The sequence below is a fragment of the Thunnus maccoyii genome, chromosome 15, assembly GCF_910596095.1.
Source record: "Thunnus maccoyii chromosome 15, fThuMac1.1, whole genome shotgun sequence".
NCBI lineage: Eukaryota > Metazoa > Chordata > Actinopteri > Scombriformes > Scombridae > Thunnus > Thunnus maccoyii.
Genome location: NC_056547.1, coordinates 23,530,349 through 23,552,825, shown reverse-complemented (window position 1 = coordinate 23,552,825; position 22,477 = coordinate 23,530,349). Strand labels below are relative to the sequence as shown.

The 22,477-nt window shown below is 40.9% G+C and overlaps 1 protein-coding gene across 14 annotated transcripts in view; it reads left to right on the top strand.

Annotated features, from left to right (window-relative positions):
* The first annotated feature begins 242 nt into the window (after positions 1-242).
* The window catches only part of adcy2b (adenylate cyclase 2b (brain)), a 54,620-nt gene continuing 32,385 nt past the window's right edge, over positions 243-22,477 (top strand). Inside the window, exons 1-5 of one of the 14 annotated variants that reach the window (XM_042435683.1) lie at positions 243-336; positions 475-587; positions 8,940-11,519; positions 11,694-11,993; positions 18,811-19,008. In XM_042435683.1, the coding sequence (XP_042291617.1) occupies positions 11,730-11,993; positions 18,811-19,008 (462 nt within the window). In that variant the 5' untranslated portion in view covers positions 243-336; positions 475-587; positions 8,940-11,519; positions 11,694-11,729. Of the gene's footprint in view, positions 337-474; positions 588-2,672; positions 2,694-6,471; positions 6,776-7,357; positions 7,894-8,939; positions 11,520-11,693; positions 11,994-18,810; positions 19,009-21,252; positions 22,237-22,477 lie in introns of those variants that run through there. The other 13 variants (XM_042435689.1, XM_042435688.1, XM_042435687.1 and 10 more) reach the window with 13 other exon arrangements.

Here is a 22,477-nt window from a genome sequence, read left to right as displayed (position 1 = left end):
TTTTTTTGACATTTTTATGTAAATATATTTTTTTCTATTTTATTTTTTAATAAACATTTTAAAACTGCCAGTCAGTGTGTGTGTGTGTGTGTGTTTGTGTGTTTTGTTTTAGTGATAATATGGTAATACAGTACTTGAAGCTGCAGTATTCATTTTTGGCCACTTGGGGACAGTGTAACAACCTGTAAACACAACACTGACATAGAGTATATCACCTTAAAATTCATAATGGCAATCGTGATAGTAAACAGTTGCCTATTTATTCTGCAGGCAGACACAGAGCAACATTAGCATTAATTTACAGTCACATTTCTGACCACCTGATGACAAATTTAGGTAATTCTGTTCACTCTTTGTAGCTCTGTTTTACAGATTGAGCTGCTAAATGCTCCACTTGCTAGGTGCTAACTTGGCTGTTTGGTGCTGAGCAGGCAGCTAATTGTGGGCTTACCAGAGTTTAATCATTGAAAACAGCTGCCGGCTGCATCTGGAAACAAGGCTAATGAGAGCAGTGACACTGAACCAAAACAGTTGTGGACTCTAAAATCAAATCAATTAACTGAAAGATGCTAAAATGCTCCTTAGAGGTAAGAATAACTGCAGATTGGTGATAAGTCTATGCGGGCTTGTCATTGACTGGCCCCTTTCACTTTACACATAGTAAATTGACCGATTGTTAAGATAAAAATATTGATTGGTGTAGCTGTAACTTGCCATATATCCTTTAATGTACACTTGTTTGTTTCTGATGGTTCTGAATTCCTGGGGTTTGTAGTTAAAATTGTGCCTATGAGGCTACAACATATCCCTCAGTCAACATGTGATTCTTCTCAACAACACTAGGTGGTGGACATGGACTGTTTGGTGCTGAATTAAGAAAACCACTCAAACACAAGTCTGTTCTACACTGTCACACTGGCTGGTGTCCTCAATATGCTTAAATCCCAAACCAAATATAGAGACATTAACTCTATGATGCCAGACTTTGTCCACAAGCTTCACATTCAGTCACACCAGGCCTTTAGTGGACTTGCCTGAGCTTCAGTGGATGTCAGATGTTTGTATGTGAGTGTCTGGTTTAGGATTAAGTGTTCTGAGCCTCCCTGTGTGTTCTGACAGTGGTGCTTCATATTATAGAAAAGAATCAGTCTGTCCAACTCAGCCCAGCATCTTCAAAATTATCCCAATCCACTTTTCTTCTCTGCTGAAACGACCTCTGAACAAGAACGAACGTGAACTACATAGGAGGCTTAGACTCTGATTGAAGTAGGTGAAAAGGACCAAAAAGCAGGGGAATTTGAATTGTAAAGCAGCTACCTGTTCATAGTTTCCACATCTGGATTAGTGTTGAAAGCCAAATTGAGAAAGTGTACAACATAGGAAAGAAGATGAAGAGATTAGAATCAAAGGTTTCTCAGAGGAGACCGGGGTGTTCTTAAGGTGACAAACTCCATTAAGAAAGTTAAAAAACAGAGACAAGTAAAGAATTGTTCTTTGACATATTGAACTGCTCACATCAGCTTGATAAGTGCTGTATTTTCACAGCAAACATCAACAGAAAAATGTCCCTGAGCTGGAGAGGATTCAGTCCACCAAACAGATTGCTGGCTTTGGTATGTCTGAGCTCTGCCAGCTATACAGCCTGATGACCCAGCCCAGCAGTCTCTCCGCGGCCAGCTCTGAATTAAATGGCTTTGAGTGGAAAATCCTCATGCATGGCTGAATGGGCAAGACTTTCAAGTCAGTGATCAGCTGCATACACAGTTGGTTTGATTCTTATATATTGTAGAAAATAGGGCTGGAAGGGTACAGGCAGATGAGACTTTTCCACTCTGATCAGAATATGTAAATCTTGTAATGCACTAAGTACTTGAAATATAACTTCCTGGTCATGACAAGGACAATATTTGTACTGGACTTTGGCAAGAATATCAAACTACTGTGCGACCTTTTTTGGCCTTTGGCACTTGAAATAAAGCATTATCTACGTATGCCCCCCTGTCTTCACAGTTTGCATATGTTTATGAGTGTAATGTATGTATAATTTTTTTGAAAACACATCAGATTTTGTAATATTGGTATTTTTTGCTTTATGGTAGTTTTCAAGCCTGAGAAATCAGGGGACATAGTTTACAGACCATGTATTTGCAGTTGTGTTTACAGTTTCAGTCCAGAGCAATCACCATCTCCAGTACTTATCCAGAGAGTCTTCCAACTCTTTGATCATCCACTTCTAAACATTTTCTGCTGCAGGAGACGGAGCCAAACAGCATTTTAACAAGTCTTGTTAAGAATCCCCCGAACAATAGCAATCAAAGGCAATTAAAAGCCTGATTAGTCTTGCATCTTGTCAATTCCAAGATACTTTGTGAATCTCTCAGATAAGACAGTTTTGTCCAGGAATCAAATGCAAAACAGGCTGAGTGTACAGCATGGTTTAAATCACTGTGTTTGATTGAGAAAAACATTGTGTGTTGTACTTAATGAATCCCTCGGTGTAGGTCTTAATGATGAATCAGGGGTTCTGAGTGTGGGAGGTATCTCTCTCTCTCTCTCTCGCTCTCTCTCTTTCGCTCTCTTTCCCACTTTCCCACCTTGATTGCTACTCATCTAGGTCATCTCAGTGTGTTTTAATCACCATTGGGTTGAGCGAGACCCAGTTAGGTGATGAAGCCCACTTTTCTCTCATCAAGGTGGGAAATCTGCTTTATTTCTAGCACATCGTCATTCAAACTGTAATTATCATTGTTCATGCTCAACTGCATTGGGGATAATATCCAATTTGATCAATAATTGAATATTCTCATGCTGCTTTTTAGCCTAGATCATTTTTAGCCCTCAACATCTTCAAATACTTTACAGGATATAAAAGACCAGATTCTGTTTTGACCTTTGTGTGCTGCAGCGAATCCATAAGACAGGATTGATCTCCATCACTGTTGATTTCCCATATGTCTATATGCTAATTTCTGACTATCCTCCTGGTGGGTGTGTATGAGTGTGTGTTCGCTTTTATTAGTGCACATGAAACGGCAATATACAGAGGGAACAGTGCTAGAATACAATTGTAATTCTCGGTGTTCCCCCTCATCTCATGCTGCTTTCCCTTTACAAAAGTGACAAGCCGCAGACGTCTCTCAGCAGGCCTGCTAGTACTGTGCATCCTAATTATTCATTTGATTACCCCCTCAATAAAAAGGATTCTTAAACACAGAAGAAATGTCTTGGACCCATGCATTAATGTGGGTCAGATGTCACTTTGCACCTCAGGCTCTAATGTTTTCCTTCCAGTTTGCAATCTGGTAAAACAACTTGTCACTGCAATCAAGCGCTTTCGATCAGGAATAGATCATGACCAATAAACCATAAAAATCAAATGCTGATCTAAACGCTGGTCCTTCTTCATATCTTATTGGTTTGATTTAGCGCTCAAGTCAGAGACACAGTTGGTGGTGTAGCAGTAGAACTATAAAGGACATAACACACATCAAGTATGTCATTAATAGGTTGATAACTTCTTTATTTACAATAGAATTTATCTACAGTTTTGAACATCATCAGTAATTTTTTTTATTAAAAATGTTTAAAACCATGTTTTAAAAGTCTTGCTTTTGGTGACAAATGCATAAAATTATCTCTTTTGTACAGAGCTTTTTAGCTTCTTTTAGCCTTTTAGCATTGCATAAACCCACCGTACACTAGCTGGTGAACATATCGAAACATTTAGCAGCTAAAGAGTCAGATATTTTCCTCAGGGGTTGAACCAGAGCTAAGATGAGAGTGAATATGACTCACATTCTTCAAATGAATGTTGCTCTGTTCATACTGAATGTGTAAACACACAGTTGTTAGATAATATGTTAGCTAAGTCCATAAGTTTATAATATATGTGGCCCAAATCTGCACATAATACTGTAAATACACACATCTCTCCATAGTAGACTTTTGGTAGCTAGCATACAAGAAATATGCATTTTACTCCTAACAGGAAATAATACAAAACATGCATGGAAGGATGTTAATCAAACTGCAGCTTTGCAATGCTAATATTACTACAGTTGATTTGTTTACCATAATTACATTTTAGACACTTAAGAGAAAGAAAGCTAAATGTTTGTTTTATTTTATTTGTTTCAATTCAACATAGACCATAACAATATTATTTTCAGCTTGTTCCGCTGCCCCCTAGTGGACAGGAAAAAAAAGAAATAAGTAATGCAGCTTAAATATTTCCCCAAAACATTTTCTTGTCAAGGTAAGAAACAGCATTTGGGTTATCAAAAGACACGAAAAGACCAAAGATGATAGTACCTCCACTACTAGTAGTAACAGATATCAACCTTAACCTTCACATTAGCATTTACAACTTTATAAGGGGTCATTCATGCATGCTCAACTCATAGTGATAATATTTCCTGGAGCACATGAAGGCAGCATAGCCCGGTCGTCCTCTCTCCATCTGCTTGTGCCGCCTCGTCTTCCATCCTGACACTGTGCCTCTGTCTGTATGTGGGAGGGTGTTGATGCAGAATTAGGGTGTTAAGGCCACTCTTCCTCAATGTGCTCTCATTCTGTCATCGCCTTTAAGCTGTGCGGATGTGTCTGTGTGTGTGTGTGTGTGTGTGTGTGTGTGTGTGTGCGTGCTGAGGGGGTAGCAGGTGGTCAGCACAACCACACCTGTTGTTAATGTCATGCAGTATACGAGCTTATATAGAATACCCCATTTATAGCACAACAAGCACATACATACAGTACATGAATGGGATTTGGTCTGACAACATGGTAAAAACTGTCGTCATAGTATATTATCTGTAGCCGTCATAGCTCATAGCCATTGGTCTGTCTGTCAGTCTGTCTGTCTGTCTGTCTGTGTGTATTTGTGTGTGTGTGTGTTATCGTGGTAAAAAATGGGATTCCCCTAATCTGAGTAACATTGCTGAAGGGCTCATGAAAAACAACATTTATCACACTGAACGAAGGACAAGTTGAATAAAGGAAAACAGCTCACAGTTCAATCTGTCTCTCACTAGCACACTTGCAAACACACCCAAGCACACACACACACATGCAACCTTAAAGTGTCATGGGGGTTGCATGTGTATGTCTGTGTGCGTGTGTGTGCGAGGAACTCAGTTCATTAATCTTGTCTTTGTTGTGTCACGGCAGACCTAATTAGATTACATTACACACACTTATTCAAGGCAACCAAGCAGGAAGCATATGATATGTTGCAATATGGTACGAGCACATGCACACACACACAGAGACACAAACAAAAGGATAAAAGAGACAGACACCAAACACTGCAGATTAAGAACTCATCACACTTCTGTCAAATGCCTCTGTTTCCAACAGAAGGGAGATTTGATGTGACAATTAAACACAGATTCACACCAATCTCTGCGGGGTCAAAAAGCCGTTGGGGCGGCGCAGACTCACAGTCATAAGAGGCAGAATGAGCAACACTGAATTGTTGTGAATACATCACACTTCATGTCGTACAGCTATCAGCTTGTCAAGGGGAATCTGGGTTATTATGATGCGTGACTCCCAGCGTCAGTCATCTCCTCTATATCGCTGCTGTCTTTCCTGTTACTAAAATAAATATTTGGGTTTCTGCTGTTCCAGAAGGCCTGATCTTTTCCAGCAGAGCCCTGCTTCCCATTCAGGAGGTTACTGACACTGAGAGCTTGATCCTATTCTGCTGATGAACTACTGCAGCAGCTAGCCATTATAAATCCAGACTATTCAAATCTGTCATTTTTTATACTGTAGTCAAGAGTGTTGTTGAGCTGGAGTGCATGATATGACTAACCGCCTTACTTAAATTTACTTTATATTATGTAATTAAAGAACCAGTGTGTAAGATTTAGTGGCATCTAACGGAACTGACTCGGCAGAAATGGAATATAATATTCAAAAGTATGTTATAATTAGTGTATAATCACCTGAAAATAAGAATCAGTGTGTTTTCATTACCTTAGAATGAGCCCTTTATATCTACAGAGGGAGCAGGTCCTCTTCTACAGAGCCCGTCATGTTGCACCTCCATGTCTCTACAGTAGCCCAGAACAGACAAACCAAACACTGGCTCTAGAGAGGGCCTTTAGCATTTTTCCTGAGTTTCAAGGCCACTTAAGTTTCTCCTCCACACTTGGAAGGGGAGGGTGAGGTTAGGGATATTCATTTGGTTGCAATCTGCAATCTCACTGCTAGATGCCACTAAATCCTACACACTGGTCCTTTAAAGTGAATATACACCTTGGCACATAAATATTTAACATAGTTGGAAAAATTCCACACATATCCACACTTGACTGTTGCAGAGTAAAATTTATTTTAGTCCTCTGGTATTATTTATTATTTCATTATCACTTACAAAACTTTTAATATTATTGTAGAGGTGTAACATTTTAGTTGCCATTTCCTGCCCTTACCTCTCTGTATTTTTACTTTATACCTGCTGTTGTTGTAACAGTTTTGCAGCCACTTTAAGTTTAAGTGATTAGCATTTAGCTTACTGTTTTGGTTTGCAAACTCACACAGTAGACTGTACACTTGAGTCTTATGGGTCTCATCCTTCATATAAAACAGTTAGCAGCCATTTCCTCAAACAAATTCTGACGAGCTGACTGTACGCTAACGTTACCTGCCCAGCGCTGAACCACAGGGAGGCAGAGTAAACATCTAGCCACTGAAGAAAGCTGAACACCTAGCAAGCTAAGGCACAGATATTTTTCTAAAGAGCTGTTAGAGACCAAAACAGAGGTAAACGGTGAGCATTACATTTATCAGCTAGTCAGAAACACACCTCCAAATGAATGCAATGTTGATGTGCATTAGCTAAATGTGTGACAAAGTAGGCAAGTGTTTGCCGATGTCTTAGCTAAGTTGAGAAGCTGATACTATAAGTTACAGTAGCTTTGGCTCAAATACATGCATACTAAGTTAATACTATTGTATATACTATATAAATCTTCAAAGTATACAGTCTTTTTAGCACTCAAGACTACTGACAATACAAAACCTGCACCAAAGGTTGTTAAACTAATCAAATGGCTTTGATTTACAACCTCTAAAATTTATTTGGAAACTCAACAAGATGAAAGCAAGATATCTGTTTGTGCTGCCTTTTCATCACTGTCAATAATTAGCTTAAATTTTTTCCACGTGTGAGTAGCTCCTCATATTCCGTATGTGCAGTTTTTGGGGCACAACATACCTTTTTCACAGCAGACATTTTGACTTGTCAAAGCAGGAAAAGCACAGGTGGAATTAATAACATTAAAGGAACCATATTTAAGAGTTTTAGCTTAAAACATTCAAAAATTAACTAAAATTATCAACAGAATATGAAGAAATAACAGTTTTGACATCATGTCAAAGACATCAATGTGTTGTGTTGCAGAGATATCTACTGAAGTTCGTATGCTAACCAGCTAGCCCCAGCCCGTCCTGTCTCGTAACACCACTTTGTACCTCAAAAGACAATAGTGAAATAGTGAGTCACTGTAGCATCCAGTCTGCCCTCAGTTCAACAGTAGCGCTCCCACTTCTTCAGTGTTAGATTTATTCAAGCAAATGTTAGCACTGAATTGATATTACTATCATACTTAGTCAAAGTCCTAGTTACTTAGTTTGCCAGTTAACAGAGCACTGATAATGCACAATTGATTCTGCACTAACGTAGCATAATGTAACAGACAGTCCAACTTTCTGGTGATATGCTGCCCCCAATTGGTTGAATTCGACAGGTGGCCAGTTTTTACATATAGCACCTCTAAAGATGGCTCCATTCCATTAAGTGAGCCAGTTCCAGTGCTCTGGCAATGCACTTGCTCACTCACTAACATGGCTTGCTGGGACAATTAATGTAATGGAGCCATCGTTAAGGTTAGTATTTACACCTGTGCTTTTCCTGCTTTGAAAGTCAAAATGTCTGCTGTAAAAACCAGGGCCCTAGGACAGGCACACCTAAACAAAATGTGGCCATTAATAACGTTATTGGATCCACCTGTGCTTTTCCTGTCGTGTGTTGTGTTATGTGTCAGAATGCCTGCCCTGAAAAACCTCTACTCACCGTCCACCATCCATCAACAGCACACTGAAAATATTGGCAATTTTGAGTATAATTCATATTGTCACTTCCCCTGTGTGAACACATTTCATTCACACTCTTAGTTTTTTTGTGTGGAGGGTATGTTATACAAGTGATGATATCTAGTGCATGTTCCTGTGGAGTTTGAATGCACTTAAAGTCAAGCTAAATAGCTAGTCAGCTAAATAAATGTAATGTAATATATAGAACATTATTGAAACCCAGGTAGAATCAGTTTTGAACTGGGACAAACCATATGGCTCTGTGTAATTTCTGCACTTTTGTGGTCACACAATTGCCTAATGCAGCTTTGATTAGATGTATGTTTATTTTAAACACTTTAGACAGCTGTTGAATTAATGGCTTTTTAAAAATTTGTCAGATGAAATCACCATGTTGTAATTACAGTAATTATGGCAGCATTTTAATCAATGTAATCACACATTCATTACTGACCTCCATAGATAGGTTCTACAATGTGTCAAAAAAAATGTAAATATATTTTAAGAAGTCATAGTGATAATAGAATATATACCACATAGTATTTAAGATTGGTTGTTTGTATACTTTTTTTTTTTTACTACTTTTGACAACAAAACACTTTTTTAGAACTCTGCCTGTAGAGTTCTAAAAAATATATGTTGGTTACTTGAGGGTTCATTTGAAGGAGGACATGATGATATGGGTATCGTGATCATTATCACTGTCATTATCGTCATTCTCTACAAAATTCTCACCTTGTCACTTTATCCACAGAGATTGATTTCCCTGCTCTACACTCTCTGTCTGAAAATTGCTATCAAAATATCTCTTTCTTCACTTCTTCCTTCTGCAATCACAGGAACATTGACAAGCTGCAACCTCTCTGTCCTTTGTGCTTATGGATTTCTGTTGGTCATCCAAGAAGTGAAGCTCAACATCTTTTATAAACTCAGCCCATGAGCACAGAGCTATGAATCCTGAGTGAGTACAGGCATGTGTTTGTTTGTCCATCACTCACATGGGATTCTACATATATTGTTAATATGATTCATACAACACATCTTACTGTCGCATTCCAGGATTTTCAAAATTAGACTGAATGCCGAAGGGGAGTGGAACTGACAGTTGGAATAAGATGAAATACAGTGAACCCAGGTGTTGCAATAATATGCCCTCAGGACCATCAATGCACCTTTTCATTTTTGTACTCTAGACATTATGTGTGCAATCAATCAAAACAGGGCAGCACAAATGCAGTAAATACACTGCCAAAATGCATTTGTGTTGCCACACTAGTGGCGGGGCTCGAGAGATGGTTTGTTGGCAGTTTGTTGGTTGTTTGGTCGGTCGCTCTAAATGTTGGATAGATTGCCATGAAATTTTCTGCAGACTTTTTCTTGGTCTTCAGATGATGAATCCTAAAGACCTAGTGATCCCCAGAGTTTTCTTCTAGCACTTCCAGCAGGTTGACACACCGTCTCAACAACCATCATATGGATTGTCATGAAATTTGGTACAGATGTCCATGGTGCCCAGAGGATGAATCCTAATGACTTTAGCAAATGCCTGACTTTTCATCTAATGCCACCAGCAGGTCAAAGTTATCACTTACCCAGTGAAGTATCTTGACGCGTGCCAAGATGGATTGACATACAATTTGATACATTTGTTCCCCACAGGATGAGTTGTACTTTGGTGATCACCTGACTTTTCCTCTAGTGCCATCCTTAGCTCAGATATTAAATGTGTCCAAAACTTTGGTTTATAACCATTTACCTGCAAACTTTATGACATTCCCATCTGCCTCAGCTGTATTTGTTGTTTGGTGCTTGCTACCAAATGTTAGCATGCTGACATGAGCATGTAGCTCAAAGCACTGCTGTGCCTGAGTACAACCTCACAGAGATGCTAGCATGGCTAGGAAACTAAATTGTTACCAGTTTTCTGACTGGCTGACTGCATTATTCACTGGGGGTGACATGTTTGTTGCCTTGTTTATAACTACTTGTAATTTTGGTGTTCTTGGACAGAAGTATATTCTGTTGCCCTCACTTTGACTCTGGATAAGAGCCACACTCAGCTATTATCTGAAAAGCGTATGGTTTCTAAAAATGACCTGCAGCATAATGTACAGTATTTATCATTATCAGATAAACCGTGCTTGGCCTTAGCTTACAGACTGCTCTTTCTTTCGCTCTCTGCTTAGCGTGCTAAAAGGAAACTATGTGGATTTGACACATTGAAGTGGCACGGCCATTTTCACACTTCACAGAGCATCACATGTAGCATAGCAAGGAGGGGAGAGAGGGAGCCCGGTGTGGCAGCTGAAGAATTGAAATGAAAGAGAGAGAGAGACAAAAGCTGGAAGGATGAGAGGAATGCTGGGATTTTGGTTCATCAGATCTTATTTTACTCCCACCATCATCACACAAACGCTGTCGCGCTCAAACTTTCACTCATTACCAGCTTCCCTCTCCTTCCCCCCCATTTGAAGCACCAATCTCTCTTCCACCCACACTCTCTCTGTCTCCTGGGGTTTTTTCCTTCCTGACTTTGTTTCTGCTTCCTCTTCCTCCCCGTCCTTCCTCCTCTGTGTGTTTTTCTTGCCCATCTTATCTCGTCGCCGGCTGCTGGATGGCTTTTTAGTCTTTTTCTCTCCGCACTCAGCTGTTCCTCTTGGTTTAACACAGCTGTTACAACCCTTCTCACTCACTCACTTTCAGTCTGCTTCTCTCTCTCTCTCTCTCTCTCTCTCACACACACACACACACACACACACACACACACACTCATGCTGACAAATGCATCAACACAGTCTTCTTCTTTTAACTCTCTTCTCATCTGCTAACTTCACATTGTCTTCTCTTTCTCTCTTATGTAAATTTCTCTTCCTTTTTTCTGTACCTTGCGCACACACACACACACACAGAAAGAAAGTCTTGAGTCATATACCACTTCTCTCGAAATTAGCAAATCTCACACAATCTCTCTGATGGGTACAGCAGACACACACACACACTTTTACCCACTAAATCTCCCCACCACATTGGTACACACCCTCTCTCCTCTCGCTCTCTTTTCTCCCTCCCAGTTTTACACATTCTCTCTCTCCCTCAGCTCCCTCTCTCTCTCAGTCCTCATCTGCACCTCAGCAGAGTAACATGTTGCCTCGTTGCAGCTACAGCGCTGAGCGGTGAGCAGAGTCTGGCTGCTTTCTATCTGACTGACCAAACATAAAGGGCAAACAAGAGGCAGTAACAAGAGGAAGGGAAGTGTAGTCTCATCTCCCCTTTTCAGTGTCCGACCACCTTCTCTGAGAGGAGGAGGAGGAGGAGGAAGGAGAGGAGCAGGTGGAAGAGAAGGAGGAAGATCAGCATTCATCTGTCCTGGCTCAGTTCGTCACCTCGAGCTGGAGGAGCGGCAGAGGATGCAAGCGCTGGCAAGTTGCCTCTCTTTCACTCAGCTGTCCATCCACCCATTACAGCTGAGCAAACTTTTTTAAAAGAAGAAGAATAGGAGGAGGAGGAGGACTTTTGAGGGTGAGGTGGAGGAATAGGAGCAGGAGCCAAAGCATCCCTCACCCCATTCACTTGTGTGTACTTGTTTTGGTCAGTAAAGAGCAGGACCATCCATCCAGAGGCAGCTACCCATGTGGCAGGAGGCTCTGTGGACCCGCGGACGCTATCTGCTAGAGAAGAGCGATGGTGGCGAGGGTGGCGAGGGGCCCGAGGGGCTGGGAGACGGCTGTCCGGGGTTCCAGAGCGAAGTCTGCGTGGAGGACGAGAAGCCCCAGGACTGGCTGTACGAGTCCTACTACAGAATGAGCCAGCAGCATCCGCTGATCGTGTTCCTGCTGCTGATCGTCATGGGAACCTGCCTCGCACTGCTGGTGGTGTTCTTCGCTTCAGGACTGGTGAGTGTGTGTGTGTGTGTGTGTGTGTGTTGCCAGTGTGTGTGTGTGTGTGTGTACAGATGTAAGCGTTTAAACAGGTTTTTTCAGAGGTGTGGGTAAGTTTATCTACAGGGAAAGAAGAGGTGAGAGCAGGTCTTTAGTATGAATGTAGCACATTCACACTTACACAGCAGTAATAAAAACATCAACTTGGTTTTTAATTTAAAGCAGTAGTGCCAAACCTGCAAATTTTCCAAATTTTGTCACATTTCCATATTTTGTTATCAATCATGACAACTGACAATAAATAGCAGACTTTGGTAGTGGGGTGCCCTGTGACTATGAAATGCAGCGTCCGTGGTTTGAGTCTGATTGGGGATCTTTGTCCCATGTTGTTCCCTGTCTCTCTCTACCCTAACTCCCTGACATCTCTCTACTTTGAACTTGGCACTAAAGACATAAAAATACCAAAAAAGAAACGAAAAAGAAGTTTTTAGCAAGACTTTAATAGCTGGTTCAAAGAAACGCGTGCCACCCAAAGAAACTGAAACAAGAGGACACACATTACTGCACACACTGTCATGGAAATGTAGTGTAAATCCGCCACAGCAGACAATGTTTTGTATTAAATGTCATCTTATCATTTCTAGTATATCACTTTATTTTTTTTTCTTTTATGTTGCACAACATTAAGCATCCGTCCTTCCTTTGTTCCACTCAAACCTCTCTCTGGTATGAAGTATGGAGCAAGACCAAAGTTTCTATAATGAACCATACCGACCAAAAAAAACCCTCTGATTAGCTAAAATCCATTTTTAAACAGCTCAGAGTCTGTCAGAATAAAGACAACGCTGTGTTGTTTTTTTTTGCAATGCTTGGGAATGCTGCACATTTCATCACAGCACCATTAAAAGATTCTGCTTTGCTGTAAAGTATACGCCAATATGGAGCATCAGAGAGAAGCCTTTTAGTTAGGATCGAGCAGCAGAGTGTTACTATCAAAGGGGAGTTTGTGTTTTAGCACGAGACTGAATGAGACGTTGAGGCCGATGTGCATGTGTATGATTATGGGTGACAACATAAGAGGATATGAAGCGGCACTTTAAATTGCATCGCTGGGCTTGCAGAGTGGATCAAGAGCGGGATGAGAGTTTAGTTCCCAGCTGTGTGGGTGTTGGTGCTTTTGTCAAGTGAAAAGTGTTGTTTTGGCCACAAACACTCAACCAAAAACACAAGCTATTGTTTCTCAAGTGCTGCTTTTGTGTTTTTTTATGAAAGTGCCGTACAAAGGCAAGCCCACTCATCACAGTGGTTGTTGTTGTTTCTAACCGATTGTTTTGCTCCTATATGCTCAGAACGATCTGTAGACTTATGCTTCTCTCTCTCTCTCTCTCTCTCACTCTCTGCATCATATGCCCTCAAAGTAGCGCCTGCAGGCTGTCACTGATGTCCCGTTACATTCAATTGAACTCCATGACAGGGTCGTTCCTGGGAGATCTTCCACCTAAATCGATCTCTTTACTTCTATTTAATCAATAGATTTCATTGCCCTGGCCTGCCAATTTAATTCTCCAGGTTCTCTTCTTCTTCTGCGGCTGTAAACCTGGGCGTTCGCAGTTTAAATTACAATCTCCTTTAATAACTTCCCATCATTCACAGTGTCAATCGAAATCATTCCATTTCTTTTCCAGTATGTTCCTATTAAATGACAGACGGGCTCGTGTGTAGTTAGTGGAGCGGTTGTTCAGTGAGGCGTGCGTATTTATTACTGCTGGACAAAGAAGAATGGCAGGAATAAATAGAGGGTAGTTTGGGGTTGGGAGCAGGGCGGCAGAGGGAGGAGAGGATGTTGTTGTAAGTGTTCTGGCTTTATCAGTGAGCAGCACTAATGCTCGCAAAATGACTGCACACTTTTATCTTTCTCCACAAATCAGGGCTGGAGTGAGTGAATGTGGTGTTTTTTAAGATGTAGACTCCTCCACCCATACTGTACAGTGTGTGTATGTGTGTGTGTGTCTATGCATATACATGTGCATGCCTGTGTGTGTGTATGTGTGTGTGTTGTTTGGGTGTGTTAGTCTGAGGAAGTCTCTCATTTCCTTCAAAGGCTTATCTGCAGTTTTTAGAGAAAATAATTCTTCTTCTCTCTTGTTGTCTCAAAGTTGTTTTTATTTGGTATGTGTATAGGTATGCCCGTGTGTGTGCATGTGTGTGTGTTTGTGAGTTTGTACACAACCAGGAATTACATGGCAGCATGTTAACTTAATGACTTTTAAAACACCAGTTGCCAATTTAATAGATTAAAAATAGATCCGTATTATGACTGGTAATGGGACTTACGAAATCTATGAAAAGTCGGACAAAACATCTCATTATTGTCATGATTTACATCATAGGTTACATCAATATTGTGTTTCATTGCCGCAATAGTCCTTTCAGTTCATGTTCTTGGTAGTTTGTGATCATCTGCGACACATTTTCCTCGTTGCATTTTAAGAATTTGTTAATTTTGCTTTAGAGGATCTGTCTGTTCCATCTCGTTGACAGTTTGATAGATGCAGGCAAGTGAGAGCAGGGTGTTTTTGTTATGATGGATCACCAATCTGTCCATGGAGGGCAGCAAGGTGAATGACTGTGGTAAAGTAAATGCTGTGACATCACTGCCCGAGGTGTGGTAAGAGCTGCAACACTATAAAGCATTGGTGTTGTGCCGCTACACTCAGATACAGAACTTCATATAAAAATATTGAGTTTACAAGTAAAAATATAATATAAAATATTTTTGTTATATGTGATTTTCCACAATTCCGGTTTCTATAATTATCGAAGTTAAAATCTAATTGTCAAACATTTCAATTTTCAAGAAAATAATTCATTTGTTTCTTTAAAACAAAATGTCATTATTTTACTTCCTGGATAACAGCTTCTTTGTTAAGCCAACCAATGCAAATCAAGGCCAATACAACTATTCCATAACAACCTCTAATCTTCCCAACAAAATGATGTCCCATTAGTTTTGAATGATACCTTTCCTCTCTATTTCAACGAGAAGAAACATCACAGTAAAGAAGTACTCAGGTGATTTATCATTGCATTTCCATACAGTTGGGAGACGCATAAAAGCAAAAAATGATCAAAATCAAAGCAGCAGAGGCTGATATCTTGACTTTTAGTCTTTAGACTTTTAGTTTAGTCACCAGTGTGTAACATAGGCTTTCTGTTAAATTTCTTTGTCTAACATTTTTTGGCCTGGGAGGGGTTATCCCTAATTGGTGACATCATTAGGGGTTATTTTCTCAGATCTCATAAAGCTTCACCAGAGCAACAGCAGACATCATACAACTTAAAACCACTTCCCATGACAACCAAATTGACTTTGATGTGTGAAATCAGTCCAGTGTTCCTTTAAGGTTATGAGATCATTTTAAAATTCCCCATGACTGTTATTTTCAGCACTGGAGCAATTTACTTTGCTGTGTATAATTAAGTGCTGATCAACCCTTTAAGATGGCTATCACATTTCCCTGAAATTTTAAGTCTTCCTATAATACCCACTTCCTCAGTTACCACTACATCACTTACCATATTTTACCATTTGGCCGGTGGGAATCTTTGCATGTTTGAATGTGTTTCAAACTGTTTGGATCCACTTAGCAGCACCGTCCCACTGCTGTGCCCTCTGGCATCTTTTTTTGCCTGATTGTGAAATGACCATTTCTTCACCCTGGTTTGATGAAATCCTCCCCTGTTATGCTGTGATGAATGATCACACATTGGAATTTACTAAATCCTTAAATAAGTACAATACAATATAAAGCAAGTGTTGTATTCCAAAATCTGAGTGGGTAAAGCTACCAGGAAACAGTTCAGCCACCATTTGAAGCAGTTAGCACGAGCATTTGAAGTGGTATTAAACTTTTCTGACAATAGCTTGTCTGTAAAAGTGATTCAGATAAACTACCTATTATGCTTCAAACTAGCACTATAACTTTTAATAATTAATATCATAATCTTTTGGGTCAAATGTTGCAACCTTTGACCTCTTTTAGCAGAGTGTTTTAACATTCCTCTGCACTGCAAATGGAGCACTCGAGGAAGGGTTTGTTGATTATTGATGATTTTCATGACCAGGCTGAGAGCAGATTGAAGAAATATGCCAAGAGCGCTGCTTCATCAAGCAGGATAAATATTCAACAGGACCTGAAACATGGAAAGTGCATACACTGGGTCATGATTTGTGTCTTCCTGCGCCACCTCTCCCCTTCACCTCACTTTCTGACATAATGTATTTTGTATGTTTGTGTCATTTTGATGCTGAATAATTATATTACCGCATGTCTCTGTCTCATTCTGCTGCTGCTGCTGCTGCTGCTGCTGCTGCTGCTGCTTTCGCTGCTATGTCTCCCTTTTACCCTTTTCCCTCACAGTATAATAGCTGGATAAGCCAGACTGGGTTAAAAAAGGAAATAATTGTTCTGGATGACAATGCAGTACATTATGGCAGGCAGGCACTACTCCCTCCCCCTGTGCCACGTCGAGGGAAATGGCTTTAAATTGTTTCAAATGGGTTTTAACAGGCTTAGATGGCTTACAATCAGAAATGTGCAAGGTGCAGATTTTTTTTTTTTCTTTTTTAGAAAAAGTAGTGACCCCCTCCCTAAAGTGGTGAGAGTTGTTCTCTTCTTCCCTAACCTCTGTGTGCATACAGGTCATGCAGAATGTGTTTTGATGACACAGAAGGGGTCTTTTGTCACTGATGTCAACACAGGTATCCCCCCCGCTGTATGTGTGAGTTTGCAGTCTTGCTTACATCCTCATTGGGATTCAATCTGTGCTTCAAGCTGACTGTATAGCTGGCATGGCGTCAGCAGCCAGATCCCGTGGGATCCCTTCGCCAGACCCTGACTCATACTACCTCTGCTACACCGCACTGCTACACTAATACACAGCAAAACGCTCTCTTCCTGCATTTGCCTCGGCCAAACAGCTTCTGCTATTCTCAACAAGCCGCCGGGTCAGTAAACTGTCAAATCAAACACGAATTCAAGGCTGGATTTGAAACATCTTTCTCTGCTGCTTAACGTGAAATACACGTTAAGAGTATCACACACATTTCTGTGCCTTAAACTGATGTTCATTTTACTTTAAAATCGATGACATCTAATCACAGAGAGGCTCGCTAATTCAACATTCGCAGCTGCTGGACGTGTCAGCACAATCATGACTTTGGAATAACTTTACGTGGGTGTTGTTGATCAAGCCTGTGAGAGTGTGCTCATTTCCGAAGTATGTGGAAGCGGTGTGCTCATAGCACTCTTTTTGAGCAAATGATGGTGATTTTGCTCCTGTTCCATAATTTACACACTCTGAAGAGGGCAAAAGGACTTAAAGAGTACTTTGTTCCCACCCTGACTATGAGTGTGTGCATTTTCGGGTATGTACTGTTTCTGATGGGATTTTTGCATAGTAAACTAATTTCCAGTCAATATCAGAGGAGGTACTTTCACCACATAATTAGAACAGAAATATGTTTAGGACACACACACACAAACACACACACACACACACACACACACACGTATACATGCAGAGGTTATGGACAGGTCAAAAAGATGAAAGTGCCATGGGTTAAAGACATTAAGGGGAACTGAAAGATGCAGGAGTCTCCTCCTGTTAGCACTAATAATTTATCACAAAGATACAGATGAGTCTAAGGTGCCTGAATGCCTGAGAACTACACGAGCTTCAGTTCATAATTTTGCAATGTCTCCATATTGGGAGCATTTCCTTGACCCAAGAACCAACCATCCTTTCATGAAAATTTGATGAGAATTATAGTGTAGCAATAACCGTGAGAATGATTGAAATACACTATAAACTCATAAAATGTCTATTTAAAGAAGTCTTTTTATCTGATATGAAGTATTTTTTTTTCTTGAAACAAGTGAAAGCAGTTTTGTGAGATTATTTGCACATGATTTTGAAATTTTCAAAGAACAAAAATCAATATTTTCACAAGGCAGAGTGAGGCAGATAATGGAATCAAGATATGAGATTATGAATATGTCTTCTCTGTAAACAGGGACAACAAAAACTTTCCATGCATGGCTTTACTGTAAACAGTAAGCTTTACTGTAAACAGTAAAGCCACGCATGGACAGTTTTTGTTGTGTACATCCTCCTGAATTGCAAGCGAGAGTGAGGAAGAGGATGAGAAGGTGGTGAGGGAGGTCTGGTCAAAGGCACAGAGAAAGGGAGAGGGAGAGAGAGGGAGAGAGAGTGTGTATGTGGTGTGTGTGTGTGTGTGCGTGTGTGTGTGTTGACAGCTTCTAAATGCTGACTTTGACAGTGTGAGCGCAGAAGTGATGCTGTAGCACATTCTCTGGGCTCAGACTGTCTGTCTGCCGATCTGTTCATCTGTTTGTGTGTGTGTGTGTCATGCTGTACCTCTATCCTTATGAGGACTTGATGTCCTCATTAGGATACAAAGATGGGGGGAATTCTCCTAAAGTAAGCATTTTTTTTGTTATTTTGACATTGATTGTTGGGTTTAAGGTTAAAGACAGTTACAAGTTGTGGGTTAAACTGATCTTTTAAGGATTGAGAGTGCGTTCAATCATCCATTGCTAACAATCTAGCATGAACTGTGCTAAAGCAGATAACTTAATATAATCAGTGGAAGGTCCTCACTAGTACATTAATATATACTGTACATGTGTGTGTGGGCTGCTGAGTATGCATGCAGGCATGTACTGCACATCAGTGTGAATGTGTTTAACTGAATCAAACACACTGAAACCTGCAGCTGTATAAACCAATTTTATCTCTATCTCTCCAGAATACAAAGGACCACTTGACGTTCCTGATCACGGTGTTTGCTGCACTCTTCTTGTTCCTGTCCATCTTCATCCTCGTCTGCATTGAGTCCGTCTTCAAGCGGATGCTCCGCCTCTTCTCTCTCCTTATATGGGCCTGCCTGGTCACCATGGGTTACGTGTTCATGTTCTCAGGAGGGAAACTCAGCCCCTGGGACCAGGTAGTGTTTCTAAAAGAATATGCAAGTGCATCTGTGGGTCTGTGTATGCATTCTGTCACGGCACAGGTGGTATTGGTAAAATGATTTGTTGTTTGGTCTAGGAGATTTAACTACCACCAAGCAGCACCAGCTACTAAAAGTCCACAACATAAACTAAATGTCTTGATGGCCAACAATAAGACATGATGCAGGTCTTTCCTGAACCCCGTTCTGTATATTTATTATTAACAGGAACTACCTTGAAAAGCAAAAACCAGCAATTGTGGGTTCATCTTTCATTACTTTATGATTTCCCTATCTCGCCCATTGGTTCTTAGTGAAGATGTGAATATATGTTCATACTTTCATTTTTTTAACTTAATAATTTCCTTAAATAGCTACGGGGCTTGTAGTTTTTAGTCAATGTTATTCAAACAGGAGCAAACAGTGCATTTTGGGATTATTTTCATATTTGGTTAGCGGGTATTTATATTGTGTGTGGGATCAACTCAAAATAAACTTCAGAGGCCGTGTTTGTGGTAATTTATGCCACCCAGTGCATAACAATGCACCAACCAAAATACAGAAACGAAAAAATAACAAACCAACCAAAATACCCGCAAAACAAATACACAATTAAAGAAAAAAAAATCACCGCCAATGTAATTTAAAGTGGTATTCAAGCTATCTGTGATAGTTGTCAGTGAAGTAGGGGGACTCACAGGTTAAAACAATAGAGGCTGAGGCTGAGATAACCTGATTTACAGTCCCCAGAATGGATCAAGCTCTGAAAACGCTGGATCCTACAATTTCCATAATGCAACCGACAGTATGCTTTCATCTGACACTTCCTGCCTTGTAAATGCCCCTTTAATACAAGCAGTACATGAATACACAACTAAGAATAATCAAAGCATAAGTTAATGTCCGGTGTTTGACGCGTGCATGTGCATCCACGAGATTTATTATGATCGCATACATGTGCATTTGCCGAATGTGACAAAGGTTCTCTTTCAGACATTTGTCCGTCACTTTAGCTGTGCTTTTGTATATGCGTGCATGATTGTGTGTGTGTGTGCGTGTGTGTGTGTGCAGAATTAATTCCACGTGTGACAAGTGTTAATGAGGTCTGATGAGAGCTGGAGGTGAGTAGATCAGCAGACAGACACATTAGTTTTCAGTGCCAGACTCCTTCTCTCTCTGTCTCAGGAATCCTATTTTCTCAAGCTAGCGCCCTGTCTCCCCCTATTCATCAAATCCCATTTTTCTCTCCTCAGCTTCTCCACCTGCCACCTCCTCTCCTGTTGAGACCCCCACCCCCTTCCCCACTCCCCACCCACATGCCCAAATTTCCTTTCTCCCCTCTTTCCCCTCCTGCTTCCACTCCTTCCCTCCCTCCTCTGTGGTGGAGATATTTTTATCATCAGCCACCTGTGAGAGCATAATCATTCTGCATTATTAATCGCTCTATTCCGCTCCCATGACTCTCCCACTTATACCCCTATCTATCTATCTATCTATCTATCCATCTATCTATCTATCTATCTATCTATCTATCTATCTATCTATCTATCTATCTATCTATCTATCTATCTATCTATGTATGAAAGAAAGAAAGAAAAAAAGAAAGAACTTGGAGCAGAGCAGAAATCTGGTGAAAAGAGACCAGTTGGAGTTGCAGCCTGCACTCAGTGGGTTGGATTGAATGTGATTACTGAGAATACAGCATGCCTGATATGGAACACAGAGCTAATAACAGTGAACAGAGCAATGGAGAAACAAAGACAGAAGGCGAGAGAGAGAGAGAGAGAGAGAGAGAGTGTAGCTGGCGCTCTGCTTGGTCATTCACTTTTAATCCCTCCACCCCATCCCAAACATGTTCGCTTACTCACCCTCCCTCTGTACACACACACATACAGTGCAAGGATCTAGCTGCTTTACCCTGTTAGTCTGGGCTTTATTCGATTTCTCTGAAGGCCACAGCTCTTTCAAGAAGGCTGATTGAACATGGCGGCCACACCTGGTAGCCAGGACCTGTGTGTGTATTAGCACATGCTATCCAGGCTTAAACAGATGAAGATGTTTGCATCCAAAAACGCTGCCAAGCTGCTTATGCTCATAAATGCTGAAGTGAGCAGAGAGCAAAACATTTTTTAATGTGCGTATCCAAGCACCGCAAATCTGTGTGTTTGTGAGTGTGTGTTTGTGAGTGTGTGTGTGTGTGTGTGTGTGTGTGTGTGTGTGTGTGTGTGTGTGTGTGTGTGTGTGTGTGTGTTTGGGTACGGAGGTAAGTGAGCGTGTGCTGCTTTTCTCAGAAACACAGAAGCGGGTTGTGTGCTTGGAAAAAGAGCAGAGAGAGAGAAAAAAAAGTAATCAAAGAAGCTGGAGTGAGATGATGGCTGCTGCAGTTCCCGTCTCGAGGTGTTTGAGGGTGTATTAGGATTCGGGCCAGAGTGATGTGGCGATGTGGAGTGTGTCTGGCTGTCTGCATGGCTGACACAAGCAGGTGACGCCCCTGAAATTGGACTGCCATTCTCAATTTCCCCCAGCTCGAACAGACTGGACGTCACACACTCCAACTGCCCCCTCTGTTTTTCGGAGGTGAGAGTTCAGGGTTGGAAGTTGAAGGTTATAGCTAATTATGCAGGACCTTCAAAACACCACATCTGCTCCGACGTCAGCATCCTTCTCTATGTTGGTTCCCTTAGCAACAGCAAGCTAAAGTGTAAGCCTACACAAAACACCTCTTTCTCTCTCTGTTCTCTGTGTTCAGGTCCTCTTTTAGAAGGAACTCGGTCAACCAAACAAACAATCACTTATACCCAATGTTCTAGTCGTCTTTGTGCCTGATAAAACACTACACGCTAGAGGTAGAAGTAATAATATCTTTGTAATGCATCACCGAGTAACCTGTCACTGCAAATAATGTTTATAATGTTGACGTTATGAACACTTTGAGCAGTATGAGACGAGCTCCCCTCTGCTACAGCTTGCTTAAAGACAAAAGTGTTCTAGTTACATATTATTTAGATTTCACACATCGGGGTCCGGGTCAGTGGATTCCTGTTTGCAGACCGACTCTCTGAACCTGAAAGACGCAGGAAATAAACAGACAGGCAGGAAGGTCAGAGTTCATCTGGTGTCCCATTTGAAAGTGTAACCGGTCACCACCACAGCCACCACAACAGGAAGGGGTGGACTGACAGCAGGGGAAGTGGACAGGGACGAAGCAGGAGGTTACAGCACAAGGTATCAATGAACAGCACAGTAGGAAACAGACATACAGAGACATCTACACACGTACTTCTAGATATGAGGTCAGAGTAAGAGAGGACTGACCACAGTAATTTCATATAAAGAAACTTCATATAAATCATTTCTTTAGGAAAATACTACACAGTCTTGCTCTTATTCCCATGTGTATGTAAATATTTGAGCAGCCATTGTATTATGGTGATATTATGGCTTTTCATGGTGCTCTGAGGTGTTG